Source organism: Aethalodelphis obliquidens, unplaced genomic scaffold, assembly GCF_003676395.1.
Source record: "Aethalodelphis obliquidens isolate GAN/ISIS:26980383/991018 unplaced genomic scaffold, ASM367639v1 scaffold1, whole genome shotgun sequence".
NCBI classification, from domain to species: domain Eukaryota; kingdom Metazoa; phylum Chordata; class Mammalia; order Artiodactyla; family Delphinidae; genus Aethalodelphis; species Aethalodelphis obliquidens.
This window is the reverse complement of record NW_020837945.1, coordinates 69946441-69960275: the sequence shown is the minus strand read 5'-3', so window position 1 is coordinate 69960275 and position 13835 is coordinate 69946441. Positions and strand designations below refer to the sequence as shown.

Genomic DNA, 13835 nt, shown 5'->3' with positions numbered 1-13835 from the left:
ACAGGATTAAAGGCTAGGTCCCATGAAGCCCTCCTTTGCCTTCCCCTGATCCTGCCAGGGTGGGATAGGGGTGGTGAGCATGGAGTGGAGTAGGACTGGGCTTGTTAGATGCAGCCCCCTGAACTTCTTAGAGCATTTTAGGGAGAAGTTAACAGTAGCTCTACTCTGAGACCAGAAAGTCTCAGCCACCAAGTTCATCCTTAGAGCGCTTAGATAATGCAGATGCCCAGGTCCCTCCCTAGACTAGGGAATCAGAACCTCGGTTGCCTGGTAGAGAAAAGCTCTACCAGCAATTTAGATGGCCACCAAAGGGGTACCCAGAGTCATGGCATAACCAGGGTTTAGCTCAGGTACTGCCTCTCCACAAATCTTCCCTGAACCTCAAGTCCAGCCAAGCCCCTCTCTATGTTCTCACACAACTCTCTCCAAAATATGCATTTACCAGGCTATGCTGAAATCATTCATTTACCTATGGACTTTCTCATTAGACTTCTAACTCCTCAAGGGCAAGAAATATAACATTTAGGGCTTCCCTGGTGCCGCAGTGGTTGAGAGTCCGCCTGCCGATGCAGGAGACACGGGTTCGTGCCCCGGTCCGGGAAGATCCCACATGCCGCGGAGCGGCTGGGCCCGTGAGCCATGGCCGCTGAGCCTGCGCGTCCGGAGGCTGTGCTCCGCAACGGGAGAGGCCACAACAGTGAGAGGCCCACGTACCGCCAAAAAAAAGAAAAAAAAAAAAAGAAATATAACATTTCATCTTTGTTCCTGCCACCCAGGCCCAGGTCTACACAGTGGGTGGCACATAGTAAATGCAATATTCATCTCAGTTAATCCCTGCAACATCTCTGAGAAGTGGAAACATCTTCAGAATCCACAGATAAGGACCCTGAGGCCCAGGAAACTAAGTACACTGCCCCAAATCACAGAGCTGGAATTAGAGCCCAGGTTCTCCATGCCAAGAACAGCTTCTTTCCATAACTCTGTGGCAGCCTGGTAGTCAACACCTTCCCTCAGAATGGTAACTGACAAGTCTGAAGAGGCAAAGGTTCTGGGTCTGCTGTACCACCTCGGTTGATACAAAAGTGACAATACTTTTTATTGGAACTCAAGTACAACATGTTGTCACTTGTAAACAAACATAGTTCACTGTCAACAGAATGTACCTTTTGAGTTAGGAAGCTCTTAACAAACAGGTTAGGCTCTGAAAGGCTGTTTGTAAATGTATTTATGAAATCCAAAGTGACAATCTTCACTATACTCCAATAAAAATTAAAAAAAAAAAGAACTGGACTAAATAGTAAAGCATGAGGTCAGAATAAGTGGCTAACGTGCATATAAATTAAACTTATTTTTATCAATCGAAAAAAAAGAAAAACAAAGTGACAACTTACCAGCTACTACACAGCTATAGAAAGTTAAGTATCACAAAAGGATTACAATTACTAACAGTGATGGTTTTTCTCCTCTTGTTTCTTTTCAACCAGTTAAAAAATGTAGCCTAAGATGTTTGCATTTTGGCTTTCTTTTTTCATCATAAATAAATTTACAGAAAGTTACTGCTTTGAACCCCTCCCTCCGCCCCCCCCCCCCCAACACACCTAGACTAACAAGCACACAAGAGCAAGACTAAAATGACAGTTGAAAGGTGTAAACAGAGGTGCTTCTCTACGGAACGTAGGTTCATGTGGAGCCAGACACAGCACTGGTCTTCGGTGTAAATGTCTATCTCCTCTCCAGGCGCAGGGCCTCATCAGCACCAATCAGACAACATTTCTACGAGGGCTCCATACTTCTGAAAAGATTGTTCTCTTTAGCCTCTGTAAGATCTCCCTAAACCACAGAGCACGATCTCTGTTCTTAGCCTGGGGAAGAAGTGGGAAGGATGTGACCTTATTGGTCTATTCCGGGGCCCAGTACGTAGCCCCAAGTATATGGCTGCCTGAGTCCCTAGAAAATCTGGAATGAGTGGAAGGTTTTGAGGGTAAGATTCTGCCCTTAAAGGAATTTCTTGGGTGGTAGATTGGGGATGCTATGGCAGTGGATAGATGCACAAACCCCTCTCTCTAATTCAACTCCACCCCTGTCAATAAGCCCACTATCCATAAGCTTTTCCTAAACTCCTGCCCAGCCCAAGAGTCCATAAGAGAAAGAAGATGAAAACTTGAGTGAGAGAGATGTGGGTTCAAGTCCCAGCTTCTCCATTTCATAGTTTTAAGGAGCTACTTTTTTTTTTTTTCGCCATACGTGGGCCTCTCACTATTGTGGCCTCTCCCATTGCGGAGCACAGGCTCCGGACGCGCAGGCTCAGCGGCCATGGCTCACGGGCCCAGCCGCTCCACGGCATGTGGGATCTTCCCGGACCGGGGCACGAACCCGTGTCCCCTGCATCAGCAGGTGGACTCTCAACCACTGCGCCACCAGGGAAGCCCTAAGGAGCTACTTTTAATGATCTTCCTTATCCTTGACTTTCTGATCTATAAAATGGGAATAACGTTTTTATACAGTGGAGAGTGCATGTTACATAAAACACTCTGTAAACTAGAAGACATTGTATGAAATGTAACTGCCATTTCCATTAATTGTGGGCAAGAAATAACCCAGATAGCTCGGGACCACCTTCGAGAGATGACGCCTATACTTACAGTTCCAAAATCAGGATGTAGGAAGTGGGGGACTCATAGGTGTCATGGAGAGTGATGTATTGGGGATGCTGCAGGTGCTGAAGTAGGGCAGCCTCGTGGGCAGCCTGCTCTTTTTTCTTCATTTTTTTGCTAACAAATTTCACAGCGACATCTTTGCGAGTAGCTTTGTGAATGCACTTCTTTACTATGGAGAACCGGCCTCTGGAAAACAAAAGGAAGAAAGTGTTTTGCCAAGATTCCTCAATCAACTAGGTATCATTTTATTGAAGGATATGAGAAGTTTTATCCAAAGTGATTAGACAGTAACATTTTATTAGGAATCGACTTTTCTGTACTTCTAATTATAATGTTATCATTCAGAAAAGCCATCTTTCCTTTCTTAGCATTTTAGGGTTCTTTGAGATGCAAAAAACTAAACAATATTTTTAGTCATTATATTTTTCTGTCATTTTGAACATCAACCACAGGTTCAGTTTTCTTTTCTGAACAGAATATATTTCTATAATATATAACAGTGACAATGTTAAAGAAGGAGGAATTCTGCTTTACGGTAATTTCAAAACATTTTCTAAAGAGGCAATTTTTTCATTTTATTTTATATTTATGATCCTTCTGTTACAGAAAATTTCCAATATACACAAAAGTAGAGAGAATAGTAGAACAGATCTTCTGTGTACCCAGCAGCCAGCTTCAACAATTATCAACGTTTTGCCAACCTTTCATCTGTTCTTTTCCCACCTCCTGTCCTTTTTTTTCTGGAGTTTTTTTTTTTTTTTTTTTTTTTGCGGTATGCAGGCCTCTCACTGCTGTGGCCTCTCCCGTCGTGGAGCACAGGCTCCGGACGCGCAGGCTCAGCGGCCATGGCTCACGGGCCCAGCCGCTCCGCGGCATGTGGGATCCTCCCGGACCGGGGCACGAACCCGTGTCCCCTGCATCGGCAGGCGGACTCTCAACCACTGCGCCACCAGGGAAGCCTCATCTGGAGTGTTTTAAGTGCATGTTATTTCTTGCATAAATACTTGGTTTGCATCTCTAGTTGACAAGGACATTTGAAAATATATAACCACCATGCCATTTTTATATCTAACAAAATTAACTGTAGCTGAAATAGACAGAATGGTTCCCAGACTCACCTGCAGGCCTATGGAAGGTAGTAAGAGAGTGAGATAGGTGGAGAAACTGGTCAGCAATGGAAGCAGAGAGAGGGAGGGTCAAAGAGGTGATAAGGCAGCATCATCCAAAGCCTGTTCATGAGGTGCCCTAACCCAAGAGCAGAGGAATGAGCAGTCCAAAGGGCAGTCCACTCCTCTAACAGAAACGAATGCATCAGACACCATGGCCACTACTAAGATTGTCCAACAGACTCCTTGACCTGGCTCTGTGTTCACCAAGCAACTTCCTGATAATAATAATTTTTTTTTACTATAGATTTTCCCCAAAGAAGAGAAAGCCCTAATTAATAAAGCAAGTATTAGACAAATATTAACCAAATGCCTATGACATGTCAGACATCATTCTTGGCCTAGTGAACAAGTATTTGGTCAAACTGGCAGCTCTGTTTTACATCGTCCATTAATAAACTACCATTCTGCGTTTTAACAGCGCCCTCTCTTGTTTGTTTATTATAGGTCATCTCCTTCCAGAGGACTTTGGATACAGGAAAACAACTGATTGCTGAGGAGAGAGCTCCTGAATTAGTGGTTATGTCAAGGCACTGCTACCTTAATTTTTAAAATATATTTTGTGTGTATCAAATTTATGCATCCCCATGGTTTGAAAAGTCAATTAGCTTTAACAAAGTTTCTTATTAAAAACAATAGTGCCTCATCCTCCACCCGTCCCCATTTTTCTTCCTCTAGAGGTAGTTTAATATATCACTTCAGTGTATTTTGCTGATTATTTAGGTATTTACTTCTATGACTCTAAATATAGTATATTTTGTATGGCTATTTCTTGACTTTTCAGTTTTAGTTATTATCTGTTGACATCCCACTATAGAAGATGAGATTTTGGTCTCTTTCCTTCCTTTGTCCCCATCATATAACCACTTTTCCCATCCCCTGTCCCCCCAAGAGAATTATATTGTAATCAATATTCAGTGTTTCCATTATTGCAACTATGTCAGTGTTGGTCACAGTTAAACCTCTAGTAAACTATGACTATTTTTCCTTTTTGTGGTAAAATGCATTCTTCAATCTTTTCTGAAAAAGAGTGCATGGGAAATAAGTTGTTTGAGATTTGCATATCTAAAACATGCTTATTCTACATTTATATTTGATTGTTAGTTTCTCTGGGTATAATTCTAGGTTGAAAAAAAATTTGAAGGAATTATTCTATTGCCTTCTAACTTCTAGTGTGATTGATGATGTTAACTGTTAATGTTCAAAGCATTATTATTCCTAATCCTTTGCATATGATTCTTATAAAAATATTTAGCTCTCTCCTCACTGAGACTTCTCCCACATTCTTTAGCTCAAATGGACACTTTCTGTAGTTCCGCTGGCCAGAAATATGGGATTCTGTCAAGAGTTTTAGCCTCTGGCATCCTCATACACTTCCACATAAATGCCCTTGTGGGTAAAAGAGTAAGAGAGGGGCTTCCCCGGTGGCACAGTGGTTGAGAGTCCGCCTGCCGATGCAGGGGACACGGGTTCGTGCCCCGGTCCGGGAAGATCCCACGTGCCGCGGAGCGGCTGGGCCCGTGAGCCATGGCCGCTGAGCCTGCGCGTCTGGAACCTGTGCTCCGCAACGGGAGAGGCCACAGCAGTGAGAGGCCTGTGTACCGCAAAAAAAAAAAAAAAAAAAAAGAGAAAGAAGAAAGGGGAAAAAATAGGACTCTCCCTGCTCTCTTCCTGTCTTTTGGCCATCAAGGTGGATTTCTCTTACAGATTCTGCTCTCTGTGCCTGCTGCACAGTTCACTGATTTAGCCCACCCTTGGGTTAAAGCTAAGAGATCAGGAGAAAAACAAAAAACCCCTCAGAACATAATAACCCAGAAAACTCAGTGCCACTGTCCTCGTCTTTTTTCAGGTGTTAACTTCCCTCCCCAATCTCTCTGTTACTGACTTCTCAGAATGCTCAGGTAGCTGCTATCTGTATTTCATCCATGGATTCTGGTTGTAGCCAGTGGGAGAGAAAGGCTACAATGGGCTTACTCCATCTTGGCCAGCATCAGAAGTTGGCTCATTTTAAAAGCTGGGGACTAAAAAGCTGTTTGGAAGCTCTGCGTGTGTGGGTGGAGCCTGTCAACTCGACCTTCACTGTAGGGTGATCTGAATGGACTGTCTTGTCAGGGGAAACTCCAGAGTCAGTATCTTTAAGTCTTTCCTCTTGAGCTGGTCAGATTCTCCAGAGAAAGACCCTCCTACTTTCTGTCTGGAAGGTGAGGCCCTGGCTGTCCACCTCTGGAGGTCTGGTGGGTAGGACAGCAGGGGTCCTCAGAATCTAGCATTTACCTATTCTCACAGTGGCCCTGTTTGGAGTATGGTTCCATTGCCCTCAGTGGGGCTGGTGTCCCTGAGAACAGAGGCACTCTGTTTCACCCTTTCCAGGGGACAAATCGTCAGTCTTTTCCTTGATTGGGAAGGACAATCACACAGCTACCTGAAGCTGGGGAGGAGGTCTGGAGCCACAATTTCTTCTCACACGAGGTTCAGACAACCCTTCCAATTTTAGCATCTTCATTACACATATTTCCAGAGGTACTGGATGCTTCCAGCACCTGAGCCTTCCGGGAATTCTGCTGCAAAACTTACACTGGCTCTCACTTGACCCCATAGCTGACTTGGACTGAGTTTCTCAGGTCTCTCAGTCATTTGCCACTTTCACCTCCTTTTCTGCTTCTAATACTTGCTGTCTCTTCTTCCAATGTCCTCATCTTTACGTGCCTGCTTAAAAAACATCCTTTACTGTAGATTCAGTGAAGTCTCAGGAGGGAATGAAAACGGATGCCTGTGTTCAACCTGCCATCCTTACCTGGAGGCCTGGTACCGCTACCTTTTGGGATCCTGTACAGGTAACCAGGTAGCATTCCCAAGGGATAAGTCTTTGGCTTCTTTAAGCTGCAATGGTGCCTATATAGTTTATTTCTGGTTAAGTATGCCATGCTCAGGTGCTCTTTGCTTCTATGGATGGGCTACAGGAGTGAAGTTATTTCTTTTTTGTTTTTTGTAATAATTACTGGAGAGCTATTTTTAACAAGATAGTCATATAGATCTAGAATTTTAGGTTTAGGTGTGATGGAGAAAGCTGACTCACTTACATGGCCCTGGCACAGATATGTTTTATGTATCTCATGTAAGTATCTATATGTTTTATTTCCATTCTGTTAATATATAGCATTTTAAAGGATCTTCTAAAAAGATGAAGACGATACTACTTGGGAGAGAGGGAGAGCTTCAGGTTATTGAAGATGAAATTAAAAAAAAAATCAATTGCTTGGAACAGATCAGAAAATTGATTTCCCCTTAAGAAATATCAAAACGTCCATCTCTTCTATGTAAAACATGCCTTAGCCTATGGCTATCAACAGCAAATACAGGCCTTGGGGAGGAATTAACCGGTACATCCAGGTGGTGGAACCAATTTCATTTAGAACCAGATGGGGATTTGATTTGCTTATTATTGGGGTCATATGTAGCTTCACAAACTTTAATATCATGGAGAAAACTAGATTTCAACTACTAGAACTTATTTTTGACAAAAATTGCTATGATGAGAAACAACATATATTAGTAAAACAAGCACAGGCTTAAAGGCAGGTGGCCCAGGGTTTGAATCCTGGTTCTACACGTACTAGTTGTGGGATTTTGAGAAAGTTACTTGACCTCCTGAACCTGAGTTTCCTTTACCGGAAATCTACTCAAACACTACCTCATGGTGTTGTAAGGATTAGCTTAAATAACCTTTGTATACTATCTGCATGGTATCCAGAATACTATATTACTCAAAAAGCTTCATCATCATCACCATGTCAATTTCCACTGGCTTTATCTTTTCTGTTTGGCTACACAAAGAAGATAGGAAAGTAGAGCTAAAGCTGGTTTTTGATGAAAGGAGCTGTAACAAAAGGCAGTGAATTACATTGTTACTCCTGCCTAAGAAATGGGAATAACAAACATTTTTGCTCTCTCCACAACCTCTGTCACAACCACGTAGGAAATTTTACCGTTCATTGAGAGCCGTCAATCAGAGATGGAGAGGATGCTAATGGCCCATTGCTAGTGAGTGCTCTTTTATTTACACATCACAGGAGGGTGGGTGACTTGTAAGATCTACCCACATTCTCTCACCTAGACCCCCTGGAGACCAATACATCACAGGCATGTAAAACCTTCCCATCAACGATTTTGTGAGACAGGTGATACATTATTTTTCACTATTCTGTTAAAAGTCACATTTCTATCCTTTTTCATTTTTGAGGACACATTTTTCTAACCAAAAGAGAGAGAGAGAGACCTGTATCCAACAATTAGTGCTTATGTATTCTTCTGAAGAACACATGGAACTTCTTATGAAAATTGACCATATAGTACTCACAAAGCAAGTCCCAACAAAAATCAAGGAATCAGTATCATGTGGACCAAATTCTCCAACCACAAAGCAATTAAATTAGAAATCAGTAGTAAGAAGACAATTTTTTAAAATCTCATACATTTGGAAATTTTAAAACAGTTCTACAGTTGGGTCAAAGAAAAGAATCATAGTTGAAGGAAAAATACCTAGAACTGAATAATGAAAATGCCACATATCAGAATTTAGCTAAAATTGTACTTTGAAGAAATGACTGAGCCTTAAATTCTTATATTAGAAAAGTAGAAAGGCTGAGAACTTTAATGTAAGCAGTTAGAAAAGGAACCATAGAAAATACACATAAATACTCTAGTTTTTTCTTAGTATAGAGAAAATGCCCTTAGTGAAAGAAACACAAAACAAGACCCTTAGTGAAAGAAACACAAAACAAGAAGTCGTTATTATCATGTGATGTTTTTAAGTGTTCATGAATAAAGGAACAGAAAACTGGGTTATTACCTTCCAATTTCATTCAGCTCCGTATAAGCTGAATCAAAGTTTTCCTTCCAAGAAATGGTGGTACCATCAGCTGCAGCATCTTTGGAAGAGAAAGAATCCATTTATAATATTGAGAAAGCCATATAAGAATAACGAAAAGGTTAACAGAAAAGCTCCAGCATCACCCCCAAAGCAATTCTCATGACTAAATATGGAATCTAACTCAGTGGGAAAATGCCACAATTCTCTGAAATGTTATCTTAAAAAAATATTATCCAAGGGGAAACTGACATGACAGAGTCAGACTCCCTGTACCATCTCCATAAACGAAGGGAAAACTCCGAACAATCAGAAATGTAACTTCCGGATGTTGTCAAATAGAAATCTGCTAGAAAAAATTAAAAGGGAGAAAGAAAAACACTTTGAAAGGCCTAGAAAAGCCAGTGAGAATCAGGGTTGCAGGGAGGTTGCAGCAGAGAGGAAAGGGGAAGAGTTATACGGCCAAGGGGAAAAGGAAACGAAAGTGCTCCAAACATTCTAAAAACTGCTTTCTCACTCCTTTGTTCTCAGCATGAATGAGCTTATCTGGTGTATTGAGTGATTTAGCCTAACCCCAAATCTTCGGTGGTATTACCTTGTATGATGCATTAATTCCCTGGCAATGATTTACACACACACACACACACACACACACACACACACACACACACACACACACACACAAGCACGCACACCAATATCTATCTGTGTTGACTGCTGGGGAGCAAGGCTCACAAAAAGCAGCGGTCATCCCTGGGCGGGATTTAGGCAGTGGCCTGGGAGAAGAGTAGTCAAGCCTGCAGCACGTCTCTTTTGACCCCGGTCACCTCAGGCTGCCCAGAGCACAGCCGGGCTGAGCCTGGACATGGCTTACCCATATTGAGTTCTCAGGAAATAGAGAACTGGGGCCAAGGTTTCCCAGTGAGTCACAGGCCCCTGGGAGCAGAGCTGAACCCGGCTGGCAGTGGGGAGAGGCCTGGGGAGCATTTCCGGAGCTAACCACGGGGGCGGGGCTGCAGCCCGGGGCCCTAGAGGGTCCACAGCTCCTCTTGAGACTCCAGGATGCCCTTAACCCCAAGACACAGGTTCACTGTCTTTTAACTACAGTGACCTCCTCTCCCTGCCCCAATGTACACAGTCCACTGCCCTGCCCTGCCCCAAACCTTGCTATTTGGAGATTTCTTTAGGTTAACAAGTTTCCTCTTACAAAATGTCCCAGGGACCAAGGTGGCTTGATGAGCTAATGAATAGGGGGGCAAAATAAGAACCACGTTTGTAAAATACTCATATGCAGCTAGTTAAATGCGTATCTTAGCTGTTCAACACATCCACGTAAAAACATACCCATGTTGGAACAAGACATTGTGGGAGGGTTGGGGGTGGGGAAACTATTGAATCCTCATTTTGACTCAAACCCTTCAGGCAGGTTGCTTTCCTCGCCCCGTTTTAAGTTGGTGAGTGGGGCTGAGGTACACTTAGGCCGGCAGGGGTTCCCAGGGAAGAGGTGGCTCAGTGTTCCCGTCTCAGAAGAGGGTTGGTAGCACCCATGTGACTCATGGCCCCTGCCTGCCCCTCTTGGTCCCTGGAGACGCACACAGGTGCCCAGGAACCTGGCAGGCCCAGGGTAGACATGGGTGGCAGCTCTAACTTGAGCCCTGTACTTTACGGAAACACCCTTCGTGAGGCCTCTGAAATGCTACTTGGCAGAAGCCGACAAGCAAATCCAGGTCACCTCTAGCTCAGTGGCCTATTGACACTGCCAGTGGGCAGCCAGTGCCTTGAGTATGTGACAGTCGGCCAGGTGTCTTGTCTCTATCGCCTGGGGTACTGGGCATGGCTGGGACTCACCGTATTCTGGAAGTCGCACGAACTCTGAGGGCTCGCTGGGAAGGCTGATCCCCCAGGGGTTACTGGCACTGACTCTGAACTGATAAGGACTCCCAGGACTGAGGTCCTCAATGACAAGGTAAGTGTCCAAGGTCGACGCTACCGACTGCTGCCAGGCCTGGGAACCTAGGGCACAGTTTCCGAGGAGAAGGAAAGAGGAAAGGCCAGAGGCACATTGTTTCAAAGACCTTTAGCAAACAAAGAAAGGAAAAGTGACACATTCCATTCAAGGGACAGTTGTGGTCACTGCCTCGGGCCTTGAGAGCCTGTGGGCTAACTGTGGCAGGTTTGGGTTCAATTTCCTAAAAGACTGAACACGTCATGAGAGCGGTACAAGCAGCTGGCCTGTAGAGTCTGTTCATTTTCAAATGGGCACATGGGAGAGTGAAAAGACATAGAGCATGCAGAATTTACAGAAGCACACACGGCACATTTTTAACAAGGCCAGAAAAGTATATTGTGAATTAATAACAAAGTGAGAGAAAATATGCGTTTGGAAATTGAAACAGAAAGGAACATGTATGGAGCATTAGGTACATGTAAAATACTGCGGAAGGAGTCTTCCCATAATTCTCTCTTTTAACCTTCTCACTTAAATCCTCAGAAATCCTATGAGGTTGGGAGGATTAATCTCACTTTACAGATAAAGAAACCAAGGCTCAGAATGATTAAATAACTTTCCCAAGAGAACTCAGTTCATCTTATAAACTATGACCTGAATAATGCTAAGGGAAATACAGGCTTGGAGAGAGACGTCTCTCAGCTCAGCATCGATCGATACCTTTGTGCTGCGTTGAGAGACACAGTGAACAGCTAAAGAGAGAGGCAAACATAAACAGCTTTATAACTGCAGAGGGCCTGTTTAAGAGAAGAAAGAAGGGTTAAAATAAGAGGAGTAACAGAGAGTAAAACGGAGGATTCTGGTTCCAGGTGCCAGCGGTTGCTTTCAATGCAGGTGTGTGGCTCATCACACGGCTCAGAGAGGTGTTTTGTTTTAACAATTAGAGCTACCTGGCAGCTTCTCATTTCAACTAATTCTTCTGGATAATAGTTGTTTCTAACTGCTAAGGAAATGTATGCACTCTTAGCACGTAAATGTAACAAATTTAAAAACTGAACAATTTGAAAACTGAACAATGTGAAAAGTCATCATATATATATATTTATAGTGGTCTCTAAGTTTGTCTGGGGGTAAAGTTGGCGGGCGGAGGTGGGGTAGACCTCTGCTTTTGCCACCCTCGTTACTTCTCTGGGAGAAAGGTCACAGATTAGCAAACTAGAGCCCTGGGTTCTCGCGCCAGCTCTGCCTCTTATGAACCCCAGCCTTGTGTTTCTTAACTTTCTTTAAGCTTTAGCCTCATCATCTGTAAAATAGGCCCGATGGTCCCCGTCTGAGTGATCGGGCTGGTTAAGCAGAGAAGTGCATGTGAAGGTGCTTTGCAACCTGCCATGAGTCATTATTCTGGCAAAAAACCCTGCTCGGTGTTTGAGATTAAAGGTGGCTGTAGCCCGGCACTGAGGCCGTTGTGCTGAGTTGGAAGACAATAGTTGGAAGGAATAGCTGATGAAAGGCTTAGAGGCAAATAGTTTTATGACTCTGAAGGCCCTCCTTAAGAGAAAGAGAAGATAGAAGAAGAAGAGCAGGGGGAGACGGCGCACCTTCCTCTCTGTACTCCACAGTGTAACCAGAAATAGTGCAGTTTCCCGTGCTGGATGGGGGCAGCCAGCGGAGAATCACAGAGGTGCAGCTTCTCTCCTGGGCAATGGGGCGGTTAGGGGCCGCTGGAACACCTACAGAGACAGAAATTAGGGTCAAATGCTATTTCTGCAGAACTTGGCATTTTACACCAAGGCTGACACACCTAACCTGTGTCTCAAATGTTTCCTATGACCTTCTCCACCGAGTGGCACACCTTTCCCTAGGCCCGAGAGAGAGCTGGGAGATGTACCTTGCTGTCAGAAGTTCTTCCTCGGACTAAATGCTGCACCCTGGAGAGAAAGCTTGGTCAGAGAACTAGGCTTTAGGAGGTGTACGGTAGGGCCCGGCCAGCTCTTATCAAAGATTCATTCTGTTCCCATTTGCTGGAACTTTGCTTTGGAACTTTCACAATGTACCTCTTCTTTCCCAGGTCTCAGGGATCCCTTGTAACGTCCAGTTAAAATGTCTGACTAACACAAATTCATAGAGACAGAAAGTAGAATGGCGGCTGCCAGGAGCCGGGGGTGGGGAGGAATGGGGAGTCGTTGTTTAACGGGTGCAGAGTTTCAGCTTTGCAAGATGAAAAGAGTTCCAGAGATGGATTACACAACAGTGTGAATGTACTTGACACTACTGAACTGTACCCCTGAAATTGGTTAAGATGGTAAATTTTATGTTATGTGTATTTTACCAGAATTAGAAAATGAATATTAAAAAGAAAGCACAAAAAAGGTTTGACTATCCAAGAGACTGTACCTTGCACTTTAACGGTAGCAGACGTTGACGTGGTGCCGTGGTCGTTTGCTGCTACGCAGGTATAAATACCGCTGTCTTGGGGCATCAGATTGCAGATTTTGAGGGTGATTTCCCCGGAATCACTAGGGACACGAAAAGGATGCCCTTCAGACTCCAGTAATGAGACAAGTGACTATAAAAGTATAAGGGGTGCTGAGCTGAGTCCTTAGGACCAAGGTCTAGTCCCTGTTCTGTTACCTTCTTATACACTTGGGTGAGAACCTTGCCTCTCCATCTCCCCAATGCCATACAGAGGAAGAAAATTCTTGCCATGCCCATCTCTCAAGTTGGTTGTAAATGAGGCTTAGTAGAGGAGTAAAATGGGATAAGAATCAGAACATGGTTTGAAATATATAAAGTCCTATGCAAATACTGGTCCCCAATATTACTAGTGTCATTGCCACTTAGCAACTTGGTCCCAAAACATTTTCAGTCCACAATCAATAACAAGTGGTACAAGAAAATGGAAAGAGAATGAAATGTTCAAGTATTTCACATTCTACATGTGGGACCCTCAAGATAATTAAGTGACTTAAGCAAAGGCAAATTCCTCTACTAAATAACTTTCCCAGTAGTCCCAGCCTGGGGTCCAGGACATCAAGCGGAAGAACTGCTCTGAAAGGGTTAAATGCAGAGGTCACAGTCAGCCCTACTCCCTCCCCACTGGTCGGCACAAAACCTGGTGATCTTCATGAGCTTCACCATGCACTGACTCTCAAGCTAAGCTCCCTGGGTCCACTGATATGTCAGGACCTGGCCAGGGA

General features: G+C 43.9%; 1 protein-coding gene across 2 annotated transcripts in view; it reads right to left on the bottom strand.

Moving 5' to 3' along the window:
- The window catches only part of KALRN (kalirin RhoGEF kinase), a 637474-nt gene that overhangs the window by 5477 nt on the left and 618162 nt on the right, over positions 1-13835 (bottom strand). For both annotated transcript variants that reach the window (XM_027106809.1, XM_027106855.1), the window contains 5 exons: positions 13033-13154; positions 12237-12368; positions 10539-10703; positions 8673-8751; positions 2643-2843 (listed from right to left, as the gene is read on the bottom strand). In XM_027106809.1, coding sequence (XP_026962610.1) covers positions 2643-2843; positions 8673-8751; positions 10539-10703; positions 12237-12368; positions 13033-13154 — 699 coding nt within the window. The remainder of the gene's footprint in view (positions 1-2642; positions 2844-8672; positions 8752-10538; positions 10704-12236; positions 12369-13032; positions 13155-13835) is intronic.